We start from the raw sequence: 16,178 nt of genomic DNA, 5'->3' as shown, positions 1-16,178 counted from the left end.
TGAATAAACTAGAAGGCATATACTTCAAAGTTCAAAGTAAATTTATAATCGAGGTACATGTATGCCACCGTATACTACCCTGCGGTTCACTTTCTTGTGGCATTCACAGTAAATACAAAGAAACATAATAGTCAATGTAAAACTACACACAGACACAGATAAACAACCAGTGTGCAAAAGGCAACACATTTTGCCAATATAAAAAGAAAAACAGAATAATAATAATAGATAAATCAGTAATAGATAATATTGAGAACATGACCATGAGAACGTGACTTATACCACCTGTTGTTTGTAAATCAGAACGTTGTGGGTGCAGAAAAGGTGAACCTGAGAAGAAGTATTAAATATAAGGGTGACATCACCATAAATATTTGATATCCATAAAGACAACAATAAAATCATCTTAAAGAGCTGGGCTCTCCTCTCCCTTGAGGGCATGCCCATGTACTCAACTTATCTTCTGCTCCATTCTTTGCCAGCAGGATTAAAGGAAGACTGAGTATCATGAAATTTAATAGAGCTGTTGTGATGAATCATTGGCAATATTGCAGGCTGATTGTGTAAATGCTGTTGCAACTTGTTAGAGATTGGCAAATGTAATGGGAAAACATTCTTAATCTAGTAATGTTATGCATGGATTGCTTTGTTTCATACTCTATAAGTGATGTTTCAGACCAAACAGGTCCAATGACTGGCCCACCATCTCTCAGGCATTAAAGATCAATCAAGTCACCAGAAAAGAAAAATTACACCATTTCCATCAACATACCTGCTCTTTATTCTAATTTTTGTTAAAGCTCTACCTTGGTCATTTTACTCACTATGCCTGCTCACTGCTGTTTTTGAGATTGTTTTTACCAGTGCTGATTCATTTCTAGATGTTCTCGTTGTTTGTCCATCCTTTACTCTCTCTAACAGGTCTTTCACAATGTTGCAGTTAAAATCTTTTGCTTCCGAAGTTTGCTTTCCCAGTCCTTACTATCTGAATGCTTAAATAATGCTGTTTTGGATTACTTGGTACGTAACTAATTTTCTGCAGTATTGATTATAAGCTAAAGCCTGTGGAGATGTTTCACAAAACCAAACATGACTTGATTTGAAGAATACATCTCATGATGCTATGAACACTCTGTCAGTGATGTAACCAGAGGTTATTGGTCTTTCAACATCAGACGTCCTCACACAGGCAATCCAACCGTGGTTGATCAAACCATGACTTATGTGCTGCAGATTCCCATGGACTTGCTCTCTTCATCCAGAGTTACCTTGAGCTTTTTCCTGCTGCCTCGGTAATGTTGCCTTCTTGTACCAGTGATGCCCAATGTGCTGAGGGCTCTATGAAGAGATTATCCAGTGAAGTCCCGGCAGCCCACTTCAACAGGCATGCACTTTGCCTTCCATCCCTGCCTCTGACTAGCGCTACCCAGTTCCTTGTACCTGGTAAGCTTCCCTTAATGGGCTTCTTCAAGACACCCGTCCCATGGCACTGACAGCTCCAGCAAGATCTCATTTATTTACAAAGAGATTCCTGGGTTAATAGGATGAAAGGACTGCACTATGGCATATCTGTTAGTTCTGTTGCCTCACAGCTCCCTCCAGGAGCCCAGATGTATTTGTGATCTCAGGTACTGTGTATACAGTATTTGCACTAACTTTTCATGAACACATGGGTATCCTTTGGATGGAATGCTTTCCATATCCCAAAGCTATGCTCTAATTGGCTTTAAAAATGATCCCTTTTTTATAAGTTGTATAAGTCACTATGAAGCGACTTGGATCCACTCCAATTTGCCTACCAGCTCAACAGCTCCACAGCAAATGATATTTCATTAGCTCTTCACTTAACCCTGAAACATCTGCACAGCAAAGATGCATACATCAGGATGCTCTTTATTATCTACAGCTTGGCATTCAAAACTATCATCCCCTTAAAACTAATCAATAAGCTTCAAGACCTTGGCCTCAATACCGCCTTGTTCAATTGAATCCTCGATTTCCTCACTACCAGACCCCAGTCTGTTCGGATTGGTAAAAACATCGCCATCAGCACAGGTGCACCACAAGTCTATGCGCTTATCCCCCTGGTCTACTCACTTTACACCTATGATCTAGTGGCTATACACAACCCCAATACCATATTTAAGTTTGCTGACAAATGTCATTGGCCAAATCAAATGTGATGACAAATCAACTTGTAGGAGGGAAATAAGAGGTTGTTGTAGTGCCAAAGGCCAGGGAGCTGATTATTGACTTCAGGAAGAGGAAAATGGATGTCCATGAGCTAGTCCTCATCGGGGGATCAGAGATGGAGAGGGCCAGCAATTGAAAATTCCTCAGTTTTATCATTTGAGAGGATCTGTCCTGGGCCCAGCACATAAGTGCAATTATGAAGAAAGCACAGCAGCGCCTCTACTTTCTTAAAAGTTTCTAAAGATTGGGCATGTCATCTGAAACTTTGACAAACTTTTATAGATATGTGATAGTATACTGACTGGTTGCACCATGGCTATATGGAAATACCATACAAAAAGTCATACAAAAAGTAGTGGATATGGCCCAGTCCATCATGAGTAAAGCCTCCCCTCCATTTACTACACCTGTATGGATCATTGTCTCTCTTCTCGCTCTGCCATCAGGAAGAGGGTACAGGAGCCTCAGGACCCATGCCACCAGGTTCAGGAACGGTTATAATCCCTCAATCATCAGACTCTTGAACCAGTGGGGATAACTTCACTCAACTTCACTCGTCCCTTCACTGTACTGTTCCCCCAATCTATGGACTCACTTTCAAGGATTCTTCATCTCATGCTCTGGATATATATTGCATATTTATTATTATTATTGTATCTGTTTTTTGTATTTGGACAATTTGTTGTCTTTTGCACATTAGTTGTTTGTCCATCCTGCTGCTGTCTTTCATTGTTTCTTAGATTTATTAAGAGAGCCAGCAAGAAAATAAATATCAGGGTTGTATATGGTGACATGCAGTAGAAATGTACATTGATAATAAATTTACTTTGAAATTTGAAGTTGTTAGCAAAATTGATGGGTATTTGTGAGAGTGAATAATTACAGGCATATTGGGAAATGGATCAAATGGGGGTCTTCCCCTGGGAGCTGGCATGGACCCAATGGGCCAAATAGCCTTCTTTTGTGCAAAGAAATGAAAGCTATCGCCCAAAGGGCAGGAGAAATGAGGAAGCGATTAGAAGGGATCTTGTTTCAGATGCTAGAGGCCTCAATATAGAGCCATGTTATAGTGATTTCAATTATTATTTTAAGTAATGAACTTTCAAAATTTGTCTCTCTCTGTCCAATAGAAAAATTTAACTGGACTGTACAATATTCATTATTAACTTGATGGAAGGTCAATGACCAGAAAAATTACTTTCAATGTGTAGAAGTTTCCCGCCTAGCTGAGTGTATCAAGTATTATCTGCTTTTAATTTAAATTTTCAGCATCCGTAGTATTTGCTTTCAAGATCCATTTTCTGTTTAAGTTGTAGGTTACAAAGGAGCTCAGCTTTTTTTAAAGGAAGCATACATTCAAATTCAAATCTAACGTGCTGTAAGCTAGTATTGAAACAATCACACATTCATCAGCAGAATCAAATTGCGTCCTGTATTGCTCTATAATCTATTTTTGATTTGATCCATGTCGGAAACCACAGGAAAGGAAATTGTGGTTAAAAAAAATTACCTGCTGATTTGCATGCATTTTCAAATAATGATGTTAAGAAAAGGCACATTCAAGTTTATAAAAACTAGTTTAAATTACACTGACAGTGTTAGAATGTTATTTAATATCTAATTATTAACTTATTTCAATCCACCCAAATAACGATTAGTCATAGATTTTAGAAGCAAGTAAGTAGTAAGCTTGATCTGATTTCAGATGTAAGTGCACTGTAGTTATCTTGGATATGTAGAGGCAAAAAAAATCCAGAACCTTCCAAAGTATTTTGGCTGTAATCTGGAATTCATTGTCATTGGTGGCTATGGAGGCCAGGTCATTGGGTGTATTTAGGGCAGATTAGTCAGGGTGTGAAAGGGTATGGGGAGAAGGCGGGAGATTGGGACTGACAGGGAAAATGGATCAGCCATGATGAAATGTGATGGGCTGAATGCCTAATTCTGCTCCTATCTCTTAATGTCTTATGGTTTGTTCATCTGGGAATGGCAGTGGCACTCTCTGAAGAAAAACAAGATTTAGAAGATGCCAGAGGTATCTTCTAAATCTGATTTCAAGGAATCACTGAGGTGTATTCTGGAAAATGTTAACAGAAAGATAACCTGGTAACAGACTTACTCACATTTATTTCTTCCCATCAACTGGCCATTTCCGAAGACATCTTTGTGAACTTTATCTGTCAGTGATGGAGTTGATGCATCACACACAGTGAATCAATTTGCCTCTTAGCAAGCATGTTCAAAAATGGATTAAGTTAGTGTAATTACTATTAGTAAGCTTTACTTTTAAAAGTGGTTGGTTTAAGTAGAAAAATAATTTGCAGTGGCACACTTATGAAATGTTCAAATGATATTAAATGTACAAATAAATGTAAATTCTTTACCAATACAATTATTATTGTTAAAATGTAAGATGAACATATAATACAAATAAAGTCTGGAAAAAATTGATCTATTATCTCATTAGAACCATGGGTGAAAAAAGTAGAAATAGTTAATATGGAATCAAACAAATTGTTTATACCAATTGGGAGATCAAAAACATGGGTATTGTATTTAATGGAAGATGTGCTGGCATTGGAGAGGGTCCTGAGGAGGTTCACGAAAATGATCCCAGAAATGAAAGGGTTAACACATGAGGAGCATTTGATCACTCTGGGCCTGTACTCACTGGAGTTCAGAAGAATGAGAGAGGATGTCATTGAAATCTATTAATTTTTGAAGGATCTAGATAGAGTGGATATGAAGAGGATGTTTCCTATAATGGAGGAGTCTAGGACTATGGGAAACTGTCTTGGAATAGAAGGACATCCATTTGGAATAAGTGGATGATAAGTAATAAGTAAAAATACTTCAGCCAGAGGGTGGTGAATCTGTGGAATTCATTACCACAGACAGCTGTGCAGGCCAAGTGATTGCATATATTTAAAACTGAGGTTGGTAGGTTCTTGATTAATCAGGGTGTCAAAGGTTATGGGGAGAAGGCAGGAGACTGAGGTTGAGAGAGATAATGTTATCAGCGTGGTAGATTGGTGGACCAGAACCAATGGGCTGAATGCCCTAATTCTGCTCCTATGTCTTATATAAAAGACAGTGGAAGTAACACATGTTTATGTGAAAACCTGTGAGGAAATGAAATTAGCTTTCGTTCATTCACAATTAGTAAATGGGGTAACAATTGTGCCAGTGTTCAAGATTGGACTGAATAAATGAATGAACCAATTGGGTTAAATTAGCAAAAGGGTAATCCCAAGTGGAAGATAGAGGATAGGTAGTGATATGGAATAATGAGTTTTAAAAACCTCTTTCAGCTTAATTGTGGATAGACTTGAATCATGTTTGTGTCAGCCATGAGCCAGGTTCCCCTGGGACGGAAGCTCTTGGTTTTAGATTTGAACATGAATCTATAGCTTATGCAGCAGCAGAGATGATGCAATGTTGGAGATGTCATCCTTTGGCTACAAAGTTAAAACAACTTGCCCCCAAGTGACCATGAAATATTCCCTGGCATTTATCTTAAAGAAAATGGAAATTATCCCCAAAATCTGTTAATCAACATCACTAAAAGAAACTTGTTTGTGCGACCTCACTGCATGCTGACTGACTGTGGAGTTTCCTACATTATACCTGTGATTACACGTGAGATTATCAGACTAGATGTATTACATTTCAGGACTATCCAGAGGCCATCATGAAAGATGACATGTGTAAGCCTTTATTTGGAGAAGTTATAGTTATAGCTAAGTATATCAAAGATGAAGAACATGGGAACGCCAGCTTGTTGAAGAACGAACAAAATTCCATATAGATTTGATTATAGAGTTCAAAAATTCAACACGAGATCAGTTAATGGATTGACCTTCCTTAAAGTAAAAACTCAACACTTTGCACAGTGCATCTGTTCATGTGTGAAGAAGACCATCACTTATCTTGGTGCCTGCTAGGAATTGTGACAAGTGAGTTAATGTACTCTGGGATATTTCAAAATATTGTAGAAATGAAATTGATCACAATATTTGTTATGTCTTGCAGTTGTCTTCATTTGCAATTCATTGACTTTCCTGTAATAGTTGGCTTGAATGCACTATTCTGTGATTAATTTTGGCCATGTTTCTTATCTGAGACTTGAGCCTGTCATTTCTCATATTTAGAGCAGTTACACCTTCCCCTCACTCCTCTTTCCCCTCGTGTAAAAGAAAATTCTCCTCTGTATTCTGCATGAATACACAGTTTTATATGCACTGTAAGTGTCTATCCTGAAAAACTGGGAACACATCCAGATTTAAAACCGGTGTGTGTTTTAAAAGAAACTTTAAATTAACAGTATCCTTTGTTAGTCGCTCTTCTGTGTGTAATTAACCCTTTCCAAACAGTTGTGTCAAATTACACATATAGGCAATGTAAACTAGATACTCTCATCATATATTATAAAACTGCTTTCAATGTCTTTTTCTCCCTATTCACTATTAATCTCTTAGCTTCTACTATTGACACTTATATTCTCTCTTCTTCCAGACAACTCTTTCTCTTTTTTCTCCTCACTCTCCTTTCATTCCTGCTCTGTACTCTCACTTATTATTCCAACCATTCTCTTCTCAGTACAATCTTTCCCCGACACCCTGTTGTCTTCTCTTTCACTCTCTCCCACTGAAGTTGTGCCCCTTTGTTTTGCATCACGCCTTTCCTTTCTTTCCCTCGCCTTTGTTCAAACCATCAATATAGTATGGACATCGTCGACTGTACTTTTTCCATTGATGCTGTCTGGCCTGCTGAGTTCCTCCAGCATTTGGTGTGTGTTGCTCGGATTTCCAGCATCTGCAGATTTTCTCTTGTTTGTGATATGGTATGGGGGTGGCTCTAATTTTTCTACTTTGTTCTTGCAGCTCCTTTCCTATAGACATCTTACAGTTGTTTGGGGGAATATTTTGATTTGCTTTGTAGTTCTCAGTACTTTATGCAATAAGAAATTATTGCTGCTATCAGTAGAACACAAATGAAGTAAATATCCAAACCGTGCTTGCCTTGTTAAGTACCTCTATTTCTCTCTCAGGTTTTTGATGAAAAGCGAAAGCCCACATGCTTGCTGGAGTGATATTGGCCTGAAAAGCATACACTATTTTCACTGATAAAAGATTAACATTGGAAAATTGACATCTTTGCACTTCAGATACGCTTTTTATGCACATGAGCTATCCTGAAGTATGCATAACACTAGTATCGTGGTATTACTCGCCGTGCGACTTGCACTTACTCTTATATGTGATGCTGAGACTTTATAAGGCACTGGTGATGCCTCACCTTGAGTATTGTGAACAGTTTTGACCTCGTCATCTCAGAAAAGAAGTGCTGGCATTGGAGAGGGTTCAGAGGAGGTTCATAAGGATGATTTCAGAAATGAAAGGGTTACCTTATGAGGGACGTTTGATGGCTCTGGGTCTGTACTCATTGGAATTTAGAAGGATGAGGGGGATCTCATGGAAACCTTTCAAATGTTGTAAGGCCTACACAGAATAGATATGGAAAGGATGTTTCCCATGGTGGGGGAGTCTAGGACAAGAGGGCACAACCTCTGGATAGAGGGGAGCCCTTTCAAAACAGAGATGTGGAGAAATTTCTTTAGCCAGAGGGTGGTGAATTTGTGGCATTTGTTACCACAGGCAGCTGTGAAGACCAGGTCGTTGGGTGTATTTAACTCAGAGCTTGATGGGTTCTTGATTGGGCACGGCATCAAAGGTTATGGGGAGAAGGCCAAGGAGTGGGGTTGAAGAGGGGAAGAAAGGATCAGCCATGATTGAATGGCAGACTAGACTCAATGGGCCAAATGGCTTAATTCTGCTCATGTGGCTTATAGTTTTATGGACTTGTATTTCAAGAAGAGATTATTTTATCCAGTTGTAGTCCTTATGCCAAATCCTTCATCATGCAAACATTTTTTTTAGCTGAGCAGAGGTAATTGCCATTTTATTTCTATGTTCTTGCCTGTTGATTCTTTCCTTAGATATTTTCATGATTTCCAGTTGGCTGAGGGTTTACCCTTTTACCACCCACTGGATCACTTGGTCTGGTGCATAATTAGCAGGCACAAAATGGGGAGCTAATGCTCACACACTGAGATCAACTGCCCTAGCACTCTGCTATGCACCTGCAGAATACTGTCACCTGTGTGGGGCTGATCAGCCCATGCGAAGAAAATAGACTCGTTGCTTAATGAAGCCTGCCGAATAATCATGGGCACACTGTGCCCCACGCCACTAACATCATTTACAGACTTGAGGCATTGCTCCCCCAGAGATCCGAAGACACACTACAACAAAAGTTGAAAAAGGTAAACAGAACTCAGATCCACGGCACCCACTGCATCATCATGTGCCAGTTTCCAACCACCTAAAATCGAGGAAAAGCTTGGCTATGGTGAAGGAACTACCGCATGGAACATCCCCCCAAGCATACTGGATTGACCTCTGGCAACAAACAGAAGCCAGAACCCCACCAAACAATACAGTTCAAGACCCCAGAGAAATGTTACCAGACAGGGCACTGCTTGACAGATGGAGGTGGTGCACTCTCAAAGGAGCGAGAACGGGAGTTTGTAGGACGGGAGACAACATGGTGAAGTGGGGTTTAAAGACCAGCGAGTCCTGTGAGTGTGGCAAAAAGGTGAAGAACATTGAACACGTTCTGCATAACTGCCCACTCTCACCTGATTTAGCTGACACTGACCTGCTCAACGTCAACCAAATAACACTAGAGTGGCTGGCTGTCTGGTGTGACAAGCTATGATGATTAGATATTTTAAAATTTTAGATTAGGTTTAGCTGATTATTTAGGTCACACAGTTCTTTTGTTCTTAATTTTCAATACTGAATTCTTGAAGCATTTTTATTTAGAATCGAAATGCAAGAGATTCTGCTGGTGTGAGAAATCTAGAGCAACACACAAAATGCAGGTAAAGTAACACACATCAAAGTAGCTGGTGAACGCAGCAGGCCAGGCAGCATCTCAAGGAAGAGGTACAGTCAACGTTTCGGGCCAAGACCCTTTGTCAGGACTAACTGAAAGAAGAGCTAGTAAGAGATTTGAAAGTGGGAGGGGGAGGGGGAGATCCGAAATGATAGGAGAAGACAGGAAGGGGAGGGATGGAGCCAATAGCTGGACAGGTGATTGGCAAAAGGGATATGAGAGGATCATGGGACAAGAGGCCAAGGGAGAAAGAAAAGGGTGAGGGGGGAAAACCCAGAGGATGGGCAAGGGGTATAGTGAGAGGGACAGAGGGAGCAAAAGGAGAGAGAGAAAAAGAATGTGTGTATATAAATAAATGACGGATGGGGTACGAGGGGGAGGTGGGGCATTAGCGGAAGTTTGAGAAGTCAGTGTTCATGCCATCAGGTTGGAGGCTACCCAGACGGAATATAAGGTGTTGTTCCTCCAACCTGAGTGTGGCTTCATCTTTACAGTAGAGGAGGCCGTGGATAGACATATCAGAATGGGAATGGGACATGGAATTAAAATGTGTGGCCACTGGGAGATCCTGCTTTCTCTGGCGGACAGAGTGTAGGTGTTCAGCGAAACAATCTCCCAGTCGGTTTCGGGTCTCACCAATATATAGAAGGCCACATCGGGAGCACCAGATGCAGTACCAGACCTAACCAGTTCCCCTCTACCACCACTCTGCTCCATCTAGCGGAATTAGTCATTACTCTTAATAATTTCTCCTTTGGCTCCTCCCACTTCCTCCAAACTAAAGGTGTAGCTATGGGCACCCGTATGGGTCCTAGCTATGCCTGCCTTTTTGTTGGCTTTGTGGAACAATCTATGTTCCAAACCTATTCTGGTATCTGTCCCCCACTTTTTCTTCGCTACATCGACGACTGCATTGGCGCTGCTTCCTGCACGCATGCTGAGCTCATTGACTTTATTAACTTTGCCTCCAACTTTCACCATGCCCTCAAGTTTACCTGGTCCATTTCTGACACCTCCCTCCCCTTTCTAGATCTTTCTGACTCTATCTCTGGAGACAGCTTACCTACTGATGTCTACTATAAGCCTACTGACTCTCACAGCTATCTGGACTATTCCTCTTCTCACCCTGTCTCTTGTATAAATGCCATCCCCATCTCGCAATTCCTCCATCTCCGCCGCATCTGCTCTCAGGATGAGGCTTTTCATTCCAGGACGAGGGAGATGTCCTCCTTTTTTAAAGAAAGGGGCTTCCCTTCCTCTACCATCAACTCTGCTCTCAAATGCATCTCCTCCATTTCAAGCACATCTGCTCTCACTCCATCCTCCTGCCACCCCACTAGGAATATGGTTCCCCTTGTCCTCACCTACCATCCCACCAGCCTCCGGGTCCAACATATTATTCTCCGTAACCTCTGCCACCTCCAACGGGATCCCACCACTAAGCACATCTTTCCCTCTCCCCCCCCCCCCCATTTTCCGCAGGGATCGCTCCCTACGTGACTCCCTTGTCCATTCGTTCCCACCCCATCCCTCCCCACCGATCTCCCTCCTGGCACTTATCCTTGTAAGCGGAACAAGTGCTATACATGCCCTTACATTTCCTCCCTTACCACCATTCAGGGCCCCAGACAGTCCTTCCAGGTGAGGCGACACTTCACCTGTGAGTCGGCTGGGGTGATATACTGCATCCGGTGCTCCTGGTGTGGCCTTCTATATATTGGCCTGCTGAGTTTCTCCATTTTGTGTATTGATTTACTTGGACTGGTCCTAGTACGGTTGCTCTTAGCTGTCTGTAATATAACTGTTGCATTTTCCTTTAAGCCACTGCCTTCCTTGTGACCTAGTTTTAATTCTCCATTTTCAAATTATTACTCACTTTCTCTTTTATTTGACTCTTTCCCATTGTCACCTCAGATTTTTGTGTTGCCCTGTTCTTTATTCTGCTAGCTTAGGTCCTGAATTAAACGTCATTAATTAAAAAAAACTGAACTGTAAACTTCTGTATTGCATGTATTGTTATGAAATATCTGGCATTAAGTCTTCATTTCATAGACCGTGATATTGAATCTAAGATGAACACCAATGCTGATCTTTGGGCTAGCCAGTTTACATACTCTCAGAAGAGTGAGCATTCAAATTCATTTGTTTATTATCCATAAGGAAGTTTTAAAAAATTAAATATTACCATGCATAACATGGTATTTTTAAATTAATTTTCAAACAGGGAAATACCTATCACGTCATTTAAATAGAAATAGTTTACATTAATATAAATAGCTGTTTTAAAAGTTTAAGCCTATATGAATTGATGTTTTTAAAACATTGTTGAATAGATTAACTTGAAGCAAAAGGCACCTGTTTTTACTCGAGAAGAATAATTATGTATTGAAGCTAATCATTAAAATACTAAAAATGGCTTGTAGATGGGCCAACAAGAGCTGCTACGAGCTTTGATACTTAAAAAAAGAAATAGACCATTTATTTCACACTCGACATCTTCAATATAGATTCTCTTTGCTTCAGTTGTAAGGTTCTGGAGATCGTTTGAAAAGTTATGTGCATCTCGCTTGTTGATTTAAATGACAGGCCCTGTCTTCAAACAATAGAATACTTGGAAAGGTTTAGTGCAAACAGTATGGCATTAATGTCCTATATGGGAACATTACAACTAGAAACAGTTTTAAAAATGTTAAGGTTCATTAATCAGATCTTCTGTATTGTGTATGTGCCAAAACAGAAAGATGGTCTGCTCCCATAACTTTAAAAAAATTGTTACTTTTGTTGTTGATTCTTTTTCACTACTATAGACTGGATTCAAATGCAGTGAAATATTTCTTTTAATCTAGACTTTGATCATTTATGAGTGATAATTTTGTATCGTGCAATATTTTATTCAAAAACCAATGTATAGGGAAAGCCAGCCCAGAAGTTAATTAATAATGTCATTTTTCAGGTGTACACCATTACATTTCAGTTACTCGTGATATGCTCAGATTATCTGTCCCTAGAAAAGTATTATGTTTGTTTCTTCTTATCAGTATATCGTTTGTTTGTTTCTTTTAGTTGCACCAGGCTGCTGAAATTTCGCAGGTCAGAGGAGCTCGAGTCATAGCAGCAGAAGACATTTTGTTTTTAATGCGGAAAGACAAGGTTTGTTAACTATTTTAACTGATCGCTTCCTTCAAACCAAATCAGTAGTAATATCTTGAAATATTTATTTTAAGCTTGATTTTGATCATGAAGGTTAGTAGTTTGTATCCTACTGTCTTCTGCTCACAAATGTGCGTGAATGATGTTATTCAGTTTATCCTTCCAACAAGAATACATGTTCCTCATCATGGCAGCCAACTGAGCTGTGCTGACATTATCCAGTTCTGAGTCCCATTTTTGGGCTAATCATGTGTGCTTACTTCCTTTCTTTCACTGTAGATTATAAGGGAAAATTGTTGCTCAAAGAACCTTGAGTTATGTCAGCATTGGACTCCTGCTACAGTGAACACACAGGAGTAAAACATGTAACAATGCCAACCTTCCCCTGTTGCTATGCAGTGATTCCTCCTGTGAGTATTGCAAAATAGGAATTAGGTCAGCTGGGATGACCTCTCCTAAACAAGCAGCCTCCTTAAGCATTGCTGTTTAGGTACACCACAATTACCTGAGAGGAGGAAATCCAGAAGGCTACAACAACTTTTGTTGGCACCATCAAAAATGAAGAAGCTCATACAAAATTAAAATATTCAAACATACTATATTTCTTTGGGAAATATTTGCTGTAATAATTCTTTTGATTTGAAACTAAGCCAGCCATCAGAGAAATACAAATCCTTGCACGTTCAGAACTGAGTGGTTTTGAATTGGATTCCCTGTTTTGTAATTTAATGTGTTTCCAATTCAACTACAAAAATATTTAAGGAGGAGGGTAAGTGTGAGCAGAGCATTTTATCTTTGATTTTTTTCAGTGTCTCTATGGATAAAAGCATTGTCAATAATATGTTTACTATCTTAAGGAAAAAGAAGTTCTTAGATTTGTTGTACATCTGAGAGACTGTGCATTTAGAGTCTTCTCTTCTACCAGATGTCTTCTTATATCATTACTAATGAGCATGGTTGTGGCTTAATTTGTTTTCAAGCGGCTTTGTTCTTTTCTGTGTGACTTCTAAAGAGTCTAGAAGTCCATCCAGAAGTGTTGGATCAGAGGAAAAAAGGTACCAGATAAAATGAAAGAGCCACCACCTCTACTTTCTGAGGAGGCTGAAGAGAGTTGGACTCTGCATGTGCATACCCGCAACCTTCTATAGATGTGCGGTAGAGAGCATCCTAATATGCTGCATCACTGCATGGTACGGAAACTGTACTATGGTGGATAGGAAGGCTGTACAACAAGCAGTCAAAACTGCCCAATACATCACTGACACCAGCCTACCTCCCCCCCCCAGCCCCCACTCACCCTATTTACGTCCACAAGCAGCCTGTCTTCCAACAATAGAGATTCACCTATTCTTTTTGGTTCATTTGGATCTTTACAAAAAGACTTAGACTGATCAAGACTCCAGGAAGAAATAGGGGTCTATGGCTCAGTCTCGGGCTCATTCCTATGTTTCTACTGTTACAGATGATTTAGTTGAAATGACATTTTTATTGAATGCTTTTCCCCTGTAAATTATTTACTTCCCCAGCAGTATGCAATATTGCCCTTCTGAACGGATGATTACACTGAATCTGGTGTGAGAATTAACAGATTTGGCTTTGAGTAGTTTGTATTGTTTTCTTCTGTCTATTCAGAGGGATTTGCTTATCTCCAATTGGTACCTCTACACAGTACAATTCACCTTATATCTCAGAAGTTCGCCATTTGGGAATCTCAGTTGCCAAAGGATCTCAGCCCGAAACGTTGACTGTACTTTTTTCCATGGATGCTACTTGGCCTGCTGAGCTCCTCCAGCATTTTGTGTGTGTTGCTTGGATTTCCAGCATCTGCAGATCTTCTCTTGTGTGCAATATAAGCAAAACATGTTATTGAACTGAAAAGCATTGAAGCAATTCATTCTGCATAGTTTGTGTATGTGCCAATGAGATGAAACACAAATAAAAATTTAAATTTAGCTTGGAATTTGTCTAATCTGAAAGTTCTAGGTGATCATCCCAAACATAATATGAACACTCCATCACAAACATAAGAAAATCTGCAGCTGCTGGAAATCCAAAACAACACTCACTAAATGCTGGGGCATCTCAGCCAAATGAACCCTGCCTGTCCATGGACATTCCATTTTCACTTTATTTTGTAGCAGATAGTGGCAGTTTAGAAAATATATATTCTTTTCAGTATTTTTATTAGTTTCTACATAGAAGAATACAGAGTACAAGAAAGTGTACATAAAGGTCGAAAAAAAGCAACTACCAATTATATCTATTCATAATGACAATCTCATTACCCCATATTCATGTAGGTTAGTCAAAGTTATATTGAAATATACTAACTTACTGCAAAAAAAAATCTAATCCCTACCAAGACCGAAGCTGTTTATTAAGGAGAAAGAAAGGTAGAATACCTTCTCGTGTAATAAAAATTAATAATAGCCAACATCTAAATTTAAACAACAAAATGAGGGTTTTTAAAGTTTTGAAAATAATTCAGAAAGGGTCCCCACAATATTTGAAAGTCTTGATGAGATTCAGAAATTGAACAGCGAACCTTCTCTAAATCTAAGCATGACATAACATCGCATAACCATTGAGCATGAGTAGGAGGAGAAACATCTTTCCATTTAAGCAAAAGCACCCTCCTAGCTATAAGAGAGCTAAGGGCCAAAATATGTAAATCTGATGTCTACAACTTGATATCTTGTCCTGCAACAATACCAAATAGGGCCGTCAAAGGATTAGGCTTAAAATTAACTTTGAAAAGTAAAGAAAAAGTTTGAAAAACTTCCTTCCAATATTATTCAAGACATGGACAAGTCCAAAACATATGAATTTAATGAAGCTTCTCCATTATTGCATCTGTCACAGTAGAGAGATATATCCTCACTTCCTTTATTTGTAAGTAAACTAACTGATCATTTAATCATTAAACACTCTGAGGATCTGGATACAATTTAGAAAACAGTTTGGTTTATTGACATTTTCCCTTTCTAGTCCCATTTATTCTGATTTTTTTAAACCCTCCATGACTGATTTAATTTTTAAAGAATGAGACAGGTTGGGTATTAAATGGTTTTGAGATCTGTTTGTTGGAGGAAATCTTTTTTCATTTGAGCTATTGTCAGCTAAATATAGCCTACCCAAAACTCACTTTTTTAGAGCTCTAATTTTCTACAAATTAGAGACTTTCTAAGATCTGAGTTATGCACATTTCCTGTAAGCTCAGATAAGAATTTACTAGACGTAATTTTTAATTTGACACCTTTTTATAATGGTTCAATATCTAATATTTATGGTATGTACTGGAGACATGGAATGTTCTTTTAGACAAAATTAAGAATCTCTTGGAACAAGACTTACAGACGTAAATATCTGAGGAACTTGGGATGAAATTTTTAAACTGGTTAATACATCATAGCTATGTGCTCACCACTCCTTCATACAATTTAAGGTGGTACATAGAATCCATATGACTAAAGATAAGTTATCTCATTTTTTATTCAGAAAATATATATTCAAATATTTCACAATGTTAATTATATCTGGGAGAACTTAATAAAAGTCAACTAGGGATCTAAAGTTTATTCAATTTAAATTTATAACATTGCATTGATTCCCTTCTCATGATTAGGTTTGAGAAAACACTTTATTTGTCAGCTCTTTTGGCTTGTATAATATTACTTTAACTTCAGTTTTCAAGATGCCGTTTCATTAAAATATACTCTGTCAAATTTTCTTTCACTCATACCTTCGTATGGGAATTCATGCACTTCTGTGCTAAATTCATAAGGCAGTTGTCTGCGCATTGAGATTTGCAAGCTAACATGTTCAGCACAGTCAGGAGCTAGCCACTTGATTTCTCCTGTGTGCTGATAATAACA

At 39.0% G+C, this 16,178-nt stretch overlaps 1 protein-coding gene across 6 annotated transcripts in view; it reads left to right on the top strand.

Annotated features, from left to right (window-relative positions):
* supt3h (SPT3 homolog, SAGA and STAGA complex component) overlaps positions 1-16,178 on the top strand; it is a 426,895-nt gene that overhangs the window by 287,282 nt on the left and 123,435 nt on the right. For all 6 annotated transcript variants that reach the window (XM_072251458.1, XM_072251463.1, XM_072251459.1 and 3 more), the window contains one exon: positions 12,217-12,303. In XM_072251458.1, coding sequence (XP_072107559.1) covers positions 12,217-12,303 — 87 coding nt within the window. The remainder of the gene's footprint in view (positions 1-12,216; positions 12,304-16,178) is intronic.

Source organism: Mobula birostris, chromosome 2, assembly GCF_030028105.1.
Source record: "Mobula birostris isolate sMobBir1 chromosome 2, sMobBir1.hap1, whole genome shotgun sequence".
NCBI lineage: Eukaryota > Metazoa > Chordata > Chondrichthyes > Myliobatiformes > Myliobatidae > Mobula > Mobula birostris.
This window is presented reverse-complemented; position numbering and strand designations above follow the sequence as displayed.